Source organism: Papaver somniferum, chromosome 1 (genome assembly GCF_003573695.1).
Source record: "Papaver somniferum cultivar HN1 chromosome 1, ASM357369v1, whole genome shotgun sequence".
Classification (NCBI taxonomy): Eukaryota; Viridiplantae; Streptophyta; class Magnoliopsida; order Ranunculales; family Papaveraceae; genus Papaver; species Papaver somniferum.
The window spans coordinates 243,959,535-243,978,592 of NC_039358.1; the positions used below are offsets into that span (position 1 = coordinate 243,959,535).

The window sequence follows — 19,058 nt, forward strand, 5'->3', positions numbered from 1 at the left end:
AATATGCTAGGATTCACAAATGACAATCCCGACAAGTAACTTTCAGGCTGTTGGCGCTAATATGAATATTTGCTCATCGTCACTTTTTGAGGCCAACCGATTGGTGATGGTGAGAGGCTGAGAGCAATGGTTGATTATAATTTTGTTTTGAAGAAGATCAAAGATATTTTTAAAAGACCTGTGCTTGCCCATCCACGGTTTGTACTCACCCTGTGGAGGTCTAATAATCCTCCTACTTGTACAACCTTAAGTTAGATCTGGATCTAACTACTTTTACTCCAAATGAGTTAAGACGATGATGTGAGGCATGGCCACAGTAGTTCAACTCTCGTTCTCGTTCTCGTCCCACTAGTTGCTGAGGTTCAATTTTGGAATGCTTTTTGATAGAAGCCGGTTTCAGGAGTTGGGCTGGTGGGTATACTGTATATTGGTATTGGAGCTGGAGGTTGGTGCATGCAGGATCCGTAATTGTTGAGAAGGGCCTAACCGAGGCAGGGAAGTCACGGAGGAGGAGGATATTTAGTTTCATTTGAGGTGGGATCTAGATTTTAGCATTACTGGTGAAGGTTGTTTTCTAATAACGTGCCCCCTTTGCCCCTTTCTTATCTCTGAAATATATAGCATTCATATTATGACTCGTTACAAGTAATTCCAATGATGGAAGATCCTGTACAAACGAACAGGTGACTACAGTATGTACAAAGATGACCTTTCTCTGTTCATCAAATTAAAAAAATAAGCTGAACAGAAGTTGGAGTGAAGTTATCCCAATTTAAATAAATCGTATATACACAATCAAAAACTGAAATACAATAATCTACAAGACAAGTGGTTTAACTTCATATGAGTGTCTAAGTGCAGAATATTGCAAATGACGGTAAGAAATTTACTTAGAACCCAAACTTATATAACATATATAATTACATGCTGCACGACATATATACAACTACAAACAGGGACAAATGCTGCACAAACAGCTCAAACACATGCAAGTGACTCCTTGTGATGATAAATATGTCCCCATACGCCTTCGATAGGAAAAAATATAACCCAGGAAAAGTATGAATTTTTGGTAACACTCATATCTTTAAGATCATAAGACATGACCTCCCTCCCACTTACGACCATCACCAGCTTTGACAATGTCGACTCATCTTCCTCGAGGAAAACTATTGTTCTCATGAAATGCACCACCTCATCAAATGCACCACCTCTCCCTGGATATAGAGAAACAAGAGTTTCCAAGTCGAGCTTGTGTACAAGTTTCCACCCAGAATAATCAATCTCCATCTTCAAAATGTTGTAATGAGTATGACATGATTTGAGACGCTCTACAAGATACAAATGACCACCACACTCTCCAAAATACATAACTTTTGACTCATCGCCATTAGGCGAAGCTGGCAACGGCTTAACTAGTTCTTGATCGATATCAAAATACATGGAGGACTCATAATTCGGACCCAATATGCCACTCGTTATCCAGTGCAAACAACCGTTCCAATAGACGCCAGATTTACGAAAACTCTCTCCTATGGCATACAAAGGATTTGCAGAGGGAGAACTGATTTTCCTCCAAGTGTTTGTTTTAGATGAGTATATTTCAAGATAAAACTTATTTTGAATGTCTGGGTCGATCATTGCCCTACGACGCTGGATCATAGAAACGCTTAGTACGTATCTCCAAATGCAGACAACTTGATAGTGTTCATCCATCGACTTGACTGGATCAAAAGCTAAACTGATACTGCAAACTCTGATCCAACGATCGTCTGTTATAGGATCGAGGTCTCTAAACGGGGATGGTGGAAGACATCTGTACTGTCTCGTGGTTGGATTGAATGTATAAGTTTTATACGTAGCAGTGTCACGAGGTATGTAATCCTCCCCACAAAATTCAGTCCTTCTGTTGCAGCATAAAAGACCATTACAAGATTGACTAACTCGAACACGATACTCATCCACCGGCCCGTACATCCCTGCCTCTGGATCGTTGGTAGCAAATTTCCGACCACCACCAAAATGGGTGTCCCTCTGGTAATCCTCCTCCTCGTTATCTACTTGACATCCTTGTTCGTATTTACTGCCACCATCAAGAAGGAGAAAATAGTAGAAAGATTCTTTATGATAGTGGACTGGACTTCCAGCAGTTCTTTCAAGGAACAAGCCAGTGGCTTTGGGATTGAGTGGACGATAGTTGTTAATAGCAAAAACTGGGTCAGTGATTTCAATACAAGGAGTGATTTCTAAATTTAGTTTGATTTCTTAATCTAAACATATTTCCTTGAATTGGTTCTAACCCGCACTGGGTTTGATTTCTTGTTTCCGAGACAATTCTTCCTTGTTGATTTTGCCAACTTATCTGCCACCCTGTTGGCCTTTCTTTTGCTATATTTGAGACCAAAAAAAGTAAAGTCTGAAGCTACAGCTAAAATAAGTTTCGACTCCCTACTGGTATACCAAATGAGTTAAGATGACAATGTGAGGCATGGCTGCTACAATTCAACTCTCGTTCTCGTCCTGTAATCTACGGATATGGGTCTATCTAGTCTAGAATGAGGAAAGTTTCAACAAAGGCTTTTGTGTTGCGGCATCTTGATACCTTACACAAAAATAACCGACCGATTGATGACACGTAGACATGCAAAGGTTCTTAACAGGATACTATGTTCAAAGGCAAAAACACCCATAATACTTGCACTAATCCTTCTCGTAGTAAAATTACACTGACATTTCAAATAGGAGACATTTATCTTAAACCTGGTTACTTTCATGTCATAAATTTTAACAGTGCTCATGATCGACCCGAACACACAAATCTTAAATCAATGGAATAGGACCAAGTCGCATGAACATTAATGTGATTCTGCCAACCCGCTTAGCTCACCCATCATTCTAAGCTATCATTAACAATAAACACAAAAGGAATATCCGAGGAACTGCAACTGATTCTAAGCTTTCATTAAAACAAATGGTTTACCAGAAACACGGCGATTTACTTAGGTGCTGAAGAAATTGAAAACACGGCAAGTAAATGTACTTGTTGAACCAAATAATTAGATGTTATCCAGAGCTTCCTCTAACTTGGAAACTTGTTGCAACAAGGGGTTCAAGAACTTGACTGTATTCAGAAATACTAGTACAAGAAAACATTACTGAAGGAGGTTCACCACCAGAATATATCTAGCCATTACACCATTTCTTGAATTCGGGTAGATGCTAGGATCAAACTTGTGACTAGTTCTTTCCTGAACCTACAGCAGAACAGAGAAAAAGAAAGTCAGCTGAGGCTCAGTGGTCCAATGCTTCTATGAATCCTCACAGAGAGGTTAACTCTATATCACATGGAACTGATTAGATTCAGCAAGCAGAGTTAAGTACAATCATTTGGAACACCCTTAAGATCGATGCAAGCTCAACAACATACATCTTGCTTTTTCTGAACATTTTATAGAGCCCCACCGTTTTTTTACATAATAACAATTACGAAGAAGCACTAAAAAAAATCCTTTTGTTGCTAATCATTTATTAGGAAAAATTGAAAAGCTAAACATAAGAGGAGACAAAGAAATAATAGTAACTTGGACCCGGGCATCTACCATTATACCCACAATGATAGGCCATACAATTGCTATTCATATTTATATAACAGATCATAGGGTGGGTCACAAATTGGGAGAATTTGCACCCACTCTAAATTTCCGGGGACATGCGAGAAACGATAATAAACCTCGTCGTTAATGTTAATAATAATAAAGAACGTGAGGGAGTAAGATGCAAATAATTATAATGCAAGTCAATTTTCACTTTTTTTATAGTTTACCCACTTACCAAAAATCCCCCAGCCAGTACCACAAACAAATTATAGTCAGGGATCGACTCAGAACACCGACCCAGATGCAAACAAACAAGCCAAAAATCAGACTGAAAGCCCGAGTCAAATCTGACCAAACAAGGCGTGAATCTATATATGACCGACCATAGTTCACCCACAAATCTAAACCCCCGGCACAATCCAATGTCGGCCGATACCACAAACAAAAATCATTTGATGTGTAGATGAGAGAACCGAAACCGCAAAACCATACGTACAAGCCTACGTTTAGCCCCTTCCCAGCACTTGTATATGTAAAGGCAGCGATTGCCGAAACGTGTGCCACATGAATCAAGTGCAAGAAAAGCGCGTGCCGGAATGCGTACAAGGCATTCCTCTGCCACATCGGATTTCTCATCCAAAATCCGAATCCTCCTAGAAAAAGAGAAGAGAAATGAAGATGACGACGAATTCCGAAGAAGAAGAGGAAGAAGATTTCAACTCCCACTTATTTCAATTCCTTTATCTCCTTAGGAATTCTTCTTCTTCTTCATCAGAATTCAGAAGGCGAATTTTGGGAAAGGAGAGATTTAGGATTTCATCAATCAAATTCAGGGATTGAGAATTGAAATTGGGGTTTTTTTCTTTCTGGATTGATTTGATTTCTGGAAGAAAAGAATCAATCGAATCAAATGGCTTCTTCTTCTTCTTCTTTGGGAATCAGATGTGGTGGCTCGATTCTGAAATCATCTATTGAATCATCATCGTCTTCATCTTGTACTTGTCTTCATTTTCAGAATCATCATCATCTCAAATTCAATCAGCAGAAGCAGAAGAGAATCACTCTACAAGGATGTTCGATTTTGAATAATCATCATCACAGAAACAGAAGAGGATCAGTAGTGAGTAATTGCTCTGCATCTACAACAACAGCAGCTTACTTGGATACAGTTTTTGGGACAGAAATGAAGAAGAAGAAGGAGAAGAATCAACAGATACAGGATAATGCAGTTTCAGCAGTTGTCAGAGAAATCAAGGTCGGAGTGTATGGAGATGAGGAGGAGGAGGATGAAGAGAAGAAGGTACCTTCTTCTCCCATCTCTGCTGACAAGCTTGATCAATGGATGACATTTTCAGTTCCTGAGGTATAAATTCTTTTAGATTTCTTCTTCTTGTTGTTCAGTTGATTGATGAATTTCAGTGGTTGAATTTCGATTTGTGATTTGATTTGATTGATTGAATTATTGTACTGTAATTGAACAGATTGTGAAGAACATAGGCGAGGCGCCGCTACTGGTGCACATTTACTCATCAATAAGTAAAGGAGTTGGGGGAATTTCATCAATTAGATCTTCTAATTCTACATCTACTACTGCTGCGGAACCAGTGCTCGAGAAAACGAAAGCTGACGCGGATAGTTGGAATGGTGTTACAAAGAGATGGGAGGAAGGGAGTCCTGTACCTGATGGAATCATACTGGTTGAACAGCTAAAGGCGGAGGAGAATGACGGTGGCGAGGACGAAAATGATGAGGTTATTGCCTCGGATATGAGTGGTAACAGCACAAAGACATGGGGGGTGGTAATCCAAGGGAAAGGAGTTGAATCTGCATCATCTTGTTATATTCTGAAAACATGTAGAGTTGGGTCATCACTTGGGTTCTGCACTCACTTCTGCTTGGCTAGAGCTAAGTGTTTTGGGGAAAGCGCAGATTTGCAGCTCAAGTACTCATGGCTACTTGGTCACTGAATGCGCAATTAGAACAAGGCCGTGGTGATGGTGGTTGATGGAGCTGGGAGAATGGGGGGAATGTACATAGATATGAACAATTTTAGAGAAAAGTAGTTGATATGGATTATTACCCTCAAATTGGGTTTGTAATTGTCTGGATGATTTCATACATTGTTTACAGCAATACAAGCTGTAACAAATGCTTGATTGAATATAAATAAACTAGAACTTCTTAGCCAGCGCGCAATCCCGTTGTGCATCTGAGTGGAATAGATTACAGGCAGCATCATGTTATTTCCGGCAAGATTGTCTAAATTAGCATTCATGTTTAACTTGGCCAGATAAAACGCCTCTTTGTCAGACTTTAGAATCAAACTTGTGACTAGTACTTTCCTGAACCTACAGCAGAACAGGGAAAAAGAAAGTCAGCTGAGGCTCAGTGGTCCAATGCTTCTATGAATCCTCACAGAGAGGTTAACTCTATATCACATGGAACTGATTAGATTCAGCAAGCAGAGTTATGTACAATCATTTGGAACACCATTAAGATTGATGCAAGCTCAACAACATACATCTTGCTTTTTCTGAACATTTTTTATAGAGCCCCACCGTTTTTTTACATAATAACAATCATGAAGAAGCACTAAAAGTGACAGCCATCTGTGCAACCAGGGTTTCCTTTATTATACACCAAAACAGTGAAGAAATAGCAAATTTTAATACACTCGAATTCCTAAGCTAAACCCGATGAGATTTGTGTACATGATTGGTCTAAATCTATTAATTCTCATAAATGATGCAAATGTGTAGGAAATCAATCCCAAGCATGAAACACAAAATTAAGTTTACAATGGTATACTGTGGATACCCTCTACATTTTGTAACAGCTAAGGGAGGATAATGAGCAAGGCACTTGTATCATCACATTCACCCTACCGCATTCACCAACAGACCTCATTTCAAATACAAGTAACAAGAAGGTAACGTTAAGGTAGGCCATTGTGTACCACAGAACTTATAGTGCACTCCTACCAAAGCAATTTACTTATCAGTTCCCCACTACTGGATCCCCATGCTTTTATTCCTACTTCCAAGGGAAAACTAAGCAAATGATATAACTAAATTATAACTGATAATCTAGATCAGAAACAAAATGAGAAGGCTCAAAATGAGTTGCTTTGGTCTGAACATACCCTGGCAACAGACTGGTATACTTTTAAGCACGAAAGCATTCTCTACCAGGCACCAGCATTCCACTATACAAATTATCCCTAATGAGTGGCCTCCAAATAAGCAGGCAAGACTTGCAAAATCAGAAAAAGATATTCAGAAGGTTTACTCAGGAAGACTTTACACAAAAGTAGAGTTAGAATATATACTTTTGATTTGAATAAGATAGGAGTTGGAAGTGCACCTTTTGAAGTTGAAATGTAGCCTCCTTTAGGGACGAGGAGGGTCACATTATTATACAATTCAAAGGACTGATCAGTCTCCATTTGTATCCTTAGAAGTCAGACATACCCTAAAGGCAAACTGATGAAATTCCAAAAGCCAAACAGATAGCATTCCCAATGAGGCACCAGCATTCTGTTTCAACAACTCTGCTAAATATATTGGCGATAGTAGGAATACAAAGCCAGGACCTGCAAAAAACAAAACAAAAAAGATACTCCGATGCTAAGTTAGAAACAATTTTATGCAAAGAGTAATAGCGTTCCGTTTCAACAACTCAGCTAATTGAATGGGTCGTAGGCAAGATCTGCAAAAAACAAAAAAGACACTCCGACGCTCAAGTTAGAAATAATTTTATGCAAAACATAATAAAAAATAACACAGATATCATTCCCCACGAGGCACCAGCATTCCATTTCAACAACTCTGTCAATTTAATTTGTCATAGGAATACAAAGGCAAGACCTGCAGAAAACAAAAAGGATACTCTGAAGCTCAAGTTAGAAACAATTTTATGCAAAACATAGAAAAAAAAACAGATGATATTCCCGACGAGGCACCAGCATTCTGTTTCAACAACTCTGCTAATTGAATTCGTCATAGGAATACAAAGGCAAGACCTGCAAAAACAAAAAGATACTCCGACGCTCAAGTTAGAAACAATTTTAATGCAAAACATAGAAAAAAACAGATAATATTCCCCACGAGGCACCAACATTCCATTTCAACAACTCTGCTAATTGAATTTGTCATAGGAATACAAAAGGAAGACCTGCGAAAAACAAAAAAGATACTCCGACGCTCAAGTTAGAAACAATTTTTGGCAGATCATAATAAGCATAGAATTAGAGTTAAAAATATTTACCTTTTTATCTGAAAGAAACATTATGCCCAAATGGAATGTGACATGGGCGCTTTAAACTCTAAGCATCAACGCATGTCGACGTAAGAAAAGAATGTACTAACCTGACCCTCATCGAGAAAAATGGCAGAAACTTAGCACAAGATTGATAGACCTGTTACAAGTAAAAAAGAAACTCCGGCATTCTTGCAATATAAGGGCGTGTTAAGTATACATTGAGATAGAGTTAAGAATGGGTACCAGTTGACTTGACATGTGACCTGTTTTCTTCTTTGTCAAACATATTCAACACAAGATATGATTATAAAAGAAATAATAGAACTGCATATACTAGCAGAGTACCAATGATCTAGTCAGCAATATAACAAAAGCTAAACAGGGTTATTTTTTGGTTAAACTTTACGCAAGCAGCAGGCTGATCAAATGCCAAGCAGGCAAGCATTCTGATTTAACTACTCCCCCTACTGAATATGTCCCTGCAATAAGTAATCAAGTTGTGCAACAAAAATATATGCAAGATACTCCAATCCTCAAGTAAGAATGAAATTTATGCAAAACTGACAGAAAAAAAGAGGGAGAGAAACAGAAGCTCACTAGGCTGTGTTTCAAAAGTTGCAGCTGAATGTGTACATCGCGAAGCTGGTTTAGTGAGGGAGACGTTCTCCATTTAGCACACATTTATGCACCTCTTAGTTCTTAGAACTAAGAAGCGGCCTGCTCAATTCACGGAATTGAGCGGTGCACCCCAAAGTTCACGGAACTAAGTGGTGGCCTGCCTTTGCATTTGCCCTCCGCTCAGTTCACGGAACTGAGCAGTGGCTTGCCATTGCACCTCTCAATTCACGGAATCGAGTGGTGCACCTCTCAGTTCACGGAACTGAGTGGTGGCCTGCTTTGTGCTATAGCAGAGAATTCAATGCACGAAACTGCCAAGGAAACATAAGCAAAGGTTAATACATAAAGGATGACAAACATTAAAGAGTATTGGATATACTAGTACAAAATACACATTCATTCCTATTCCGTATATACTCAATAAGAAATGGATTAAACAAAGCATGGATTAGAGTTTATGACTAAGAAAAACTTTAACCATGTTAATAAACAAGAACAAAAAATGAACAAGCAGTTGGTGATGCATAACAACAACTACAGCATCACAGATGGTGGTACTAGCTAGCAATTTATAAGTAGAATAGGCAAGAGTTTACCCTAAGACACAGCATTCGAAAAGTAAAGATAAACAAACTAGTACAACGTCATGATATCAACCAAACATAGAAAAATCGAAAATATAAGACAACATGAAGCAAACAAAGTCATTTTAACAACTTAATCACTTCGGATTTCAGATGTTCAATCAATCTTTAGACTCAATAACATATGAATTCGCTTAAGAAATCAGGGTAAATGAAGCAGAATTTAAATCAGTTATCAAGTAAAGTAAAAGTATAGCATGTACTGTAGAGAACACATGTACATTAGCTGCTTTTATCATTTATTTCAATTCCTTGAACTCCATAAGAAAAAAGATAGAACAGAAGTTTTCAATTGGAACCAGATCTAATAATACCAAAAAGAGGTCATCAAAACAGAACATGGGTATCAGAGGAATAATAATAACCTTAATACAAACTCTAACCCCATGCTTTATAAACATGGAAAGAACATGAAGCAAACCAACATGTGTAAACTAGAGTATAATTATAACCTAAAAGATATCACAAGAACACAAACAAACATTTGAATTTGATGAAGAAAAAGAAGAACTAAAGAAACAAAAGTGTAAGGTATTAGCAGTAGTACTCACCAAAATCAATCCAAAGTAGGTAGATCTAAGGATTCTTTTCCAGCAACAGCAACCCTGCAATGCCAGTAAAAAGATGATCAAAATCTTGAAATTATATGGAAAAGAGAAAGAAGAGAAGAAGATTGATCAGATCTGAAGTAGTTCACCTCCAAACTAATCTCTCTCTCAGTCTCTCTCCTGTAAAAACAACCAGAAGAAAAATCAGTGGGAGGGAGAGAGAGAAGACAATTGAATAATGAGGACTAGAAAATGTTGCTTTATAGGAAGAAGAGCGCAAAGTAAAGTGATGATGATGATAAGACTGGTCAAAAAGTTAACCCGTGACTCTTTTCATAGAGTACGAATTTTCAAATTTCAAATTTGTACCTTTAAATATTCCCGCGCAATTTGAAATGATCATAAACACGTGCTTTTCGTTTGTTGCTTCTGCGGTTGGTGATGCAGATTGTGCTATTTTTGTTGGAATTGTTTACATTTTATGAAGCTTATTACAAAGACGGGAAATTCAGTTACGGGGCACCTAGTTTCAAAGAGCTGGGCTGGGCTCACTGCAATGTGTAGCGGAGGACTAGTCTTGAAACCCCCCTCAAGTTGAACTATAATGGACGAATGTTCAACTTGTCTCTTATTATATTGAAACCCAAGTAGTTGATCACGGTTGTCGCCAGTTTTCTCGGTCTCGGCTGTTGAGCAAACGAGATTTCCAATCTCGGCGATACAAAATTTTGGCCAGAATATTGTCTGACTCGGCCGAGATTAACTGAACTAGGTGTGACGCCCGTGCTCTGCACGAACCTAGATATTTGCAGAAAACATGTAAGTTTTCTTACGGGACTAATTTTTAGGTACAGAAATAAAAGTTGGGACATGTATAATTGTTACGCCCATGCGTTGCACAGTCCTAAATGTTTTGTAGAGAAAAGCACGTATTGTTGAATAAAAATTGGCTTATGGTTCACGTTCTTTTTTTTTAATTTTTTTTTGAAAATAAGACTTATATTACTAATCCATCATTAATCTGCTAATTCAGGCTCTCCAGAGACTAACTCTTGATGAGTTGCTCGTCCAATGACTGAATTTGTTAGATTAATCATGGCTGAACAAGATACATAGGTAGTGTCATTAGAGTTACTTAATTCACATGTTTTTACAGTGTCAAAAGCAATTGCAGGAAATAAAAAACTAGGAGCTTGATCAGTCCAAGAAGTTGTGTTACTTGATCGTTGCCCTTCTTTTGCCAATAAGTCTGCCACCTTGTGTGTCTTCTGTCTACATACTGAAAACCTTTAAAAGAAACTAATTTATCTGCTACAAGTTTAACTTCTTCCAAGATTGCTATGCATTGCCAGTTCACAGCATTTTTCTTTCCTTGTAAAAACTCTATGGTTGCCTGGTTATCCCCTTCTATCGCCAGATTTTGAACATTGTGTCTGTTGGCCCATTGTATTGCCCTTAGTAGAGCTACAGCTTCTGCCTCTTGAGCTGAGAAGGTCCTGCACCATCCACATTCTGCTGCTCGAAAGGTTCCTATTGAGTTTCGAATAACAAAACCAAAACCAGCATTAGTGATTTCAGATATCCAAGATGCATCACAGTTTAATTTCAAAGTATTCACAACTGGTAATTTCCAATAAATATTCCTAGGTTGAACAGAACTACGCATTCTATAATTTGTTTCCATGTTTTCTGGATGCCAATAAGCAAAATGTCTGGCTATAGCTATTTCTAATTATTTAGGTGTTCTTATTTTATTTTCAAAAACCCTTAGATAACGTTCCTTCCATATGAACCAGCACTTGGTTGCTGCTAAGGCCATGGATATGGAATTTAAGTTTCCTGTTTGACATTCATTATAGTGTTCTAAAAAGGTTTTAGCATGAAGTTGGTTTAGAGGTACTCCCTGTGAAGCTTTTGGTGGCAAGCTCCAAACTGTCTTTGCATATGCGCATTCAAAAAAAGATGATAAGTAGATTCTTCCATATGCTGGCAGAAAACACATTTTTTGTCTTCATCGCTGGCTGCTTTTAGTTTAAGTTTTGTTGGTAAAGCATCTTGCAAAACCTTCTAGATGAACAATTTTATCTGTTGAGACGTATCCATGCTCCATAACCCTTTCCAGAATTTTTTGGATGACTGAGATACTGGATTGTTGGGATTAATTAGTTTTGCATATAAGGACTTACAGAGAATTCACCATTCTTGGTTAAGGTCCATCTTAGCTTATCCTTTTTGAGCTGACCATTCCTGGTAGTGTAAAGGTTTATGTTAACTATTTCCTGCACTAAGGCATTATCAAAAGTAGATTATAACAAAAGCAAGTTCCACTTTTTAGTGTCTGGATTAATTAATTCTGACACAAGTGTTATGTTGGTGCTTGACTTATGAACTGAGTTAGCTAAGGTCTGTATTCTAGTTGGCAGCCATCTATCCTCCCAAATGTTGATCGATGATCCATCCCCAACCTCCCAAATACTATTATTTTTAATATGTTCAATGCCTTGAAGTATGCACTTCCATATCCAAGAGGCATGAGCTTTCTTCTTGGCATGTGACGCTCCTGTTTTTTTGAAATATTTACCTTTCAAAATCTGAGCCCAAAGGTCATTTGGTTGACTGACTAATCTCCAAGCTATTCGACTAACCAAAGCCTGATTTACCTTGTTAGCTTCCTTAAAACCCAGACCTCCCTGATCAATATGTTTACACAAAAAATCATTTTTTTAATCGTTTTTTTAATTGGTGAATAAAAATGGGCTTATGGTTTATGTGTAGGATCAGAATCTCACAACAGTTATGTCTCAGCGAAGTTAACAATGGTATTGCGCAAAAGTGTCGCAGAACAATTTCAGAAACGATATCAGAAAGAATCATGAGAAAGGTGTGATGGTCTTGCGAAAATTAGAAAGCTTGCGAAGTCAACATTTGTAAGGTTGCGAGAATGTCGCAAACCATATCCGAAAATAAAGGATAGATTAGCTGTCATCCACTATGTATTTCCCTTATAAATAGTCATTCGAGTTGTAAAGGAGGGGAGAGATCTTTTTTGAGTGAGAGATAAGTAAATAGGAGAGAGAAAGTTGAGAGCAAAGATCATTCTTGATTTCTTTATTTTCCTTGTAAGAATATTAAGAAATTAATCAATAAAATTAAGAGTGTAAACCTAAAAATAGGCTGATCAACGATAAAATCATGCTAGGGGTGTATTGTAGGATTTCCTGCAACTACATAATGGCGCTAGAAACAGGAAGATTGAAGATCGAAAGTTGAAGATTGATGATTGAGAAAATTCAAATCAAGAAAGTGATTAAACAAATCAGTGAATCAGTTAGAGGAAAGATGAATAGAGTTAATGAATATGGCAAAAAATTGGAGTGTAATATGATAACAAAAAGCTTGGTTAATGAATTCCATGAAAACATCAAAGGAAGAATACATAAACGAAATTTTGAAAGAAAGAAAATTATGGTGGTGGAAAAAAACTTCACCTTTGAAAGATTGGGAAAAGCAAAGAATTGTATTCATGGCAGAAGAAATACCAAAAGAAAATTTGAATCATACATCTCCATTGGTTGTCACAATGCCTATTACACGAAAAGAGAAGGATACAGCAAAAAATCCACAGGAGAATGGATGTTGAACATAACTTTAATTGATGCAGGAAGTTCAGTTGATATAATATTTTATCATGCATTTCGGAGAATGGGATTTAAAGATGAACAAATGTACAATTAAACATATTTTGTTCACGGCTTTGGAAAATCCACAACAAAACCTAAAGGAGAAATAGTGGTATGAATTCCACTTGGAAAAATCGACACATGTGACATTGTGCGTGGTGGATATGGAATCGCCATATAATATGTTATTAGGAAGATCATGGATACATGCGATAAAAGCTGTGGTATCAACGTTGCATCAATGTATTAGATTCCCCACTCCAAGTGGAATAGGTGAAATCAGAGGAGATGTTGATAATGCGAAATTATGTCATCAAATTGAAGTAAGGCGTTATGAAGAACAAGCAAAAAGGAAACAATTTCACAGAAAATTGGTAAAGGAAGCATAGAAGGAAGAAGAATTTAGAGTGTATATGATAAGGGCGAAAGAAGGCAAAGGAATACCCGGCGAAATTTCGGAAGAAGGAGAAGGATCCATAAAAGCAATTAAAGAACCCACACCAATGGGAGAACCTAAACCCAGTTACGCCGCAGAACCAACAAAGGAAATAAATGTTGGGACTGAAGAGGAGCCTCTAGTGTTGAGAATTGGGACCAAAATGGATATAGAAGAAGAAGAAATAACTGTCAATTTACTGCAAGAATATAGAGATATTTTCGCAGGAAACATGGATGAGATACCAGGAATAGATCCAATAATTGCTTGCCACAGACTGGAGATTAACAAAAATGTGAGACCATTTAAACAGAGAATAAGAAAAATCGCAACAACTTACCATTCCCAAATAGAAGAAGAATTACAGAAAATGCTGGAGGCAGGAATTATAAGAGAAGCTAAATACCCATAATGGATAGGGAATATGGTCATTGTCCCAAAGAAAAACAAGGGAATCAGCATAGATTTCACTGATTTGAACAAAGCTTGCCCTAAAGATAGTTTTCCATTACCCGATATTCCTCAAATGGTGGAATCTGCAGCAGGAAATGATAGGGTATCATCTCTAGATGGGTACAAAGGGTATAACCAAATTCCTATCGCTGAAGAAGATCAAGAACATACTGTTTTCTTTGCTCCTAGAGGTTTATATTGTTATACGAAAATGCCGTTTGGTTTGCGAAATGCGGGAGCAACATATCAAAGAATGGTAGATAAGGTGTTCGCAAAATGGATACACAAAACATTAGAAGTATACATGGATGACATGTTGGTAAAGAGTAAGGAAGCTAAAGACCATGTACAAGACTTGAGGGAGATTTTTGAACAAATGCGGCAGTATAACATTAAATTGAATCCCGAGAAGTGTAATATTGGAGTTGCATCGGGAAAATTTTTAGGCTACATTGTATCAAAGGAAGGAATACATATTGATCCGGAAAAAGTGCAAGCAGTTCGTGACATGCCAACACCAGCAACAATAAAAGATGTACAAAAGTTGAATGGGCTTCTAGCTTCGCTGGGGAGATTCATTTCGCGATCATCAGAAAAATGCAAATATTTTTTCGATATACTCAAGAAGGGTGCGAAATTTAAATGGAGTGATGAATGTGAAAAGGCTTTTCAAGGAATCAAATAACATCTTATGAATACAACTATTTACAAAAGGCAGAACCAGGAGAAGAATTATTGATTTACCTTGCGACAACGTCGCATGCATTAAGTGTTGTATTATTGCGAGTAGACGCAGGAGTGGAGAAACCCATTTATTACATTAGCAAAACTTTTAATACCGCAGAGAAGAATTACTCAAAGATTGAAAAGTTAATCTTAGCATTAGTTTATGCATCATTTAAGCTCCGCATATATTTTCAAGCACACAAGATAAAGGTATTAACAAAAGTACCAATTGAATCAGTGATGAAGAATTCTAAAAGATCAGGAAGGGTAGAGAGATGGAATGCACAAGTAGGCCATTTTGATATTAAATATGAATTTTTTCACCAAAATCACAAGTTGTTGCGGATTTCTTGGCAGAATTTCCTTTAGAAGAAGATGAAGCAGTAGAAGAAATGATGGAGAAGAGAACATGGAGATCCAAAAGATTTATTAACAGAACCAAATAGATGGGAAATACTGGTAGATGGATCATCAAATGGAGAAGGAAATGGAGTTGGAATTGTTTTAATTTCGCCAGAAGGAATAAAGATGGCTTTTTCATTCAGTTGGAATTTGAATCCACTAATAATGAAACAGAATATGAAGCTGTGATACATGCATTAAAATTCGCAATAGAAATGAAACTAGAAAACGCCAGGATCACTAGTGATTCGCAGCTAGTTATTCGCCAAATAAAAGGAGAGTATACTACAAATGAACCATCCTGAAGAAATACAAGAAGCTGGTTGGAATTGTCAGCGAAAATCCCAAAATAAAATGGAGGCACATTTCAAGAAAGGATAATAGACTCGCAGACGCTTTTGCTTTCATCTCAAGTATGATGACAGATCCAACTGCGAGATGCATAAAAATACAAACACTTCTGTCACCATCATAATAAAGAAGAGGAAGATGTGGATGTGATGGTCATAGATAATGAAAAAGAAGAACAAATAAATATGTCGCAGACTGGAGAATGGACTTCACGCATATTTGGCGAAAGGAGAAACACCAAGAAATAGATTGGAAACACACAAGTTAAAAAGCCGAGCAACGAATTATGAATTAAGAGATGGGTTGTTATACCGAAAATCTTTAGTGGACCATCACTCAGATGTTTGACACGAGAGGAAGGAGAAAAGGTGCTGAAAATGTTACATAGTGGAGACGCTGGCAATCATAGTGGAGGAAGATCTTTGGCACATAGAGCAAAAATGCAAGGTTATTACTGGCCATACATGCATGAAGATGCAAAACAAATATCAAGACGTTGCGAAGATTGTCAGCGGCATGGAAAGAAGATACATGCACCAGGAGCACCATTGTCATCTTCAACCAGTGTGGCCCTTTGGAAAATGGGGCTTAGATATTGTGGGGCCATTTTTACCAGGAACTGGACAAAGAAGATACTTAATAGTCGCAACAGATTATTTCACAAAATGGACAGAAGTGAAGGCAGTACAACATATTCGCGACAAAGATATCTTTACATTCATATTCGAAAATATCATTTGCAGATTTGGAATTCCTGCACAGTTGGTATCTGATAATGGGAAACAGTTTGAGGGGCAGAACATAGAAATGTTACTAATGCATTCAAGATAAAATGTGGAAAGTCCACTCCTTTATATCCACAAGCTAATGGGCAAGTAGAAGCAACAAATAAAACAATTGCAGATATATTAAAGAAGAAATTAGAAGGACATCACAGATCATGGTGTGAACAAGTACATAATGCAGTATGGGCTTATAATACAACTAGAAGAGAAGCTACTGGAATGTCACCTTTTTGTTTAACATATGGAGTTGAAGCGGTGTTACCAACAGAAGTTGTTATTCCGACAACAAAAAGAGAAGCTTGGGAGAAAAATCTTAGTGCGGGTTTAATTTAAACAAACTTGATGAATTAGAAAAAAAGAGAAAAAGCTTTACAACATATGGAGAATTATCAGCGAAGATTAGCTCGAGAATATAATAAACGTGTCAATACGTGAATTTCAACCAGGAGATTTAGTTCTGCGAGAAACACCAATATATCAGCGAGAAAATGGTGGAAAATTAGCGAAAAAATGGGATGGACCTTACATAAAGGAGATAGTTGGAACAGAGCTTATAGATTAATGGACCCAGAAGGAAGAGATGTTGGTCATAGATTAGATAGACCATGGAACAGTTGTACTTGAAAAGATATTATCCGTAAGAAGCTTTGAGAAGTTATGAATTCTGAAAGAATAATTGCAGGATTATTCATGACAAACAAGATCATGATGTGCGAAATTTTCGCAGAAACAATGACATAAAAGAAAGGGGCGAACCTTTATGGCGTACACCCTAGTTCGCGAATAAAATTTCGCAAGAGGCAAATGTAAGACCTAAAGTACGTCATATTAGGGGGTACCTGTTACATGCTCAGGGAAAGGCTATACCGCCACCGGAACCTGAGTCATGGAGATTTGGGGTCAATAAAACCCATCCGGGAGAGGCACCTTGGATTCTCAACTTAAGCATATGACTTAGGTTGGGCGACTAAGGTAATAAGGACTCTCCCAAGGAGTGCAGATCTGATCAAGGCGCCGAGGTACACGGTTGAGTCAAGAGTGCCGAGGGCGTTTGAAGCGTCCTTGCCATTCTTGACAAGTCTTGGCTTATACTGCACTCGGCCTGAAGAAAACCCCACTTAGGGTGCAGTCTCGTAACCATAAGCCCTATAGGTAAAAGGGATAAGAGGCTGCGAAAACAACTGGTTGTTGTTAAGACTGGATGGAGGAGCTAACCTTGTATGGTAGAAGTACGCCTCCTTGAAGGGGCAACCAGGGGGAAGATAAGGGCGGCACCCTCCATTAGGGAGCTGATAAGTGTCTTAAGACGCAAATGTCATGAGGCTTATTATTCGCAAGGATAATTAAGGCTTGTCATATTTGTGCAACATCCTGAAGAGGCAATAATACAAAAGAAAAAGATAAGATGAGATCAATGGGTTTTCGCATGAAAGTGCGAAGACGTCCTGCGATTTCATCGCAAGACGGCAATGTCATGGGGCTTTATTTTCGCAAGAATATTTAGGCCTGTCATATTGTCGCAACATTCCTGAAGAGGCCATAATAAAAAAAAAGTTAAGACAAGATCAATGGGTTTTTGTATGAAAGTGCAAGGACGTCCTGCGATTTTGTCGCAATGACAAGAGATGGCATAATAAGACCTTTAATTAGGAAGGCAAAATAAGACCATATAATAAAACAAACTAATTATAAGCATTTATAACAGATTATTTTTGCAAGAAAGATAATGAGAGGCAAGTATGGGAATCGATATACAAGAAGCATTATCTTTCTTATCAACAAAATATTAAAAGAAAAGTTGACTCCAAAAAGTCGATTGAAAAATGTAGCTCTCAAAAGTAATAAAAATAAGACAGCTCAAGAAAACAAAGCTAGAAAAGAAGCTCAAGCTTCAATATCAATATCAGTAGCAGGAGATGACAGAATTCTTCGCCAACATTCTCGCAAGCTTCTCCTTCATTTCGGCTTTGATCTTTCATGACTAGCATTTTGATTATCACCAGCAATTACTTGATTAGCATCTTGATATCGCCAGCAACTACTTCTTCAGGAGAAATTTCTTTCTCATTCTGATTAACACCAGCAGATACTTCTTTAGAAGGAACTTCTTCTTCATCTTCCAGGAAATTATCCTCTGCACCGCTTTCATAATCGTAATCACTATCAGCAGGACGAGGAACTTCATCATCATCTACTTCTAAAGGATCAATTGATGTAGGAGGAAGAGAGTTGGACATAAAATGTCATTTACAAGGACTTCAGCCCGGAGATGAACTTGGCGAAGAAGTGCTTTGATGATTCCTATCTTGAATATCCTTAAAATAAGCAAGATAATCAAGTCCTTTCTGCCGGTCGCGAGAACCAGTAAGAGTAGAGACAAGTAATGCATTCTCTTTGCGAATTTTAGCATATTTAGCCTCCAAATCAGAAATAGAAGAATGAAGATTCTTCTCAGACTCTGCGAAAAATAGAATACAAAATTTTATTAAGATAAGGAATTCAGAGAGATATGACAAAGGAAAGATAATTAAGGCAGTCAAACTATTATGACTACCTTCC

The 19,058-nt window shown here is 37.7% G+C and overlaps 1 protein-coding gene and 1 long non-coding RNA gene across 2 annotated transcripts; one reads left to right on the forward strand and one right to left on the reverse strand.

The window, feature by feature from the left end:
* Positions 1-4,261: 4,261 nt before the first annotated feature.
* Positions 4,262-5,792, forward strand: LOC113322762. The gene is made up of 2 exons (XM_026570909.1): positions 4,262-4,959; positions 5,078-5,792. The coding sequence occupies exons 1-2, from the start codon at positions 4,507-4,509 to the stop codon at positions 5,561-5,563; spliced, it is 939 nt and encodes a 312-aa protein (XP_026426694.1). The 5' UTR covers positions 4,262-4,506; the 3' UTR covers positions 5,564-5,792.
* A 14-nt stretch (positions 5,793-5,806) lies between these two features.
* LOC113322772 lies at positions 5,807-9,874 on the reverse strand. Its single transcript, XR_003347282.1, has 5 exons — positions 9,816-9,874; positions 9,670-9,723; positions 6,960-8,785; positions 6,739-6,848; positions 5,807-5,944 (listed from the first exon to the last, which is right to left on the reverse strand). It is a non-coding gene; the product is annotated as an uncharacterized LOC113322772 (long non-coding RNA).
* Between the last annotated feature and the right edge of the window lie 9,184 nt (positions 9,875-19,058).

Excerpts from the sequence above, each read along its gene's own strand:
- LOC113322762 (XM_026570909.1), top strand. The coding sequence starts at position 4,507 with ATGGCTTCTTCTTCTTCTTCTTTGGGAATCAGATGTGGTGGCTCGATT. Across the intron at positions 4,960-5,077 it reads TGACATTTTCAGTTCCTGAG|ATTGTGAAGAACATAGGCGA; the intron begins GTATAAATTCTT and ends GTAATTGAACAG.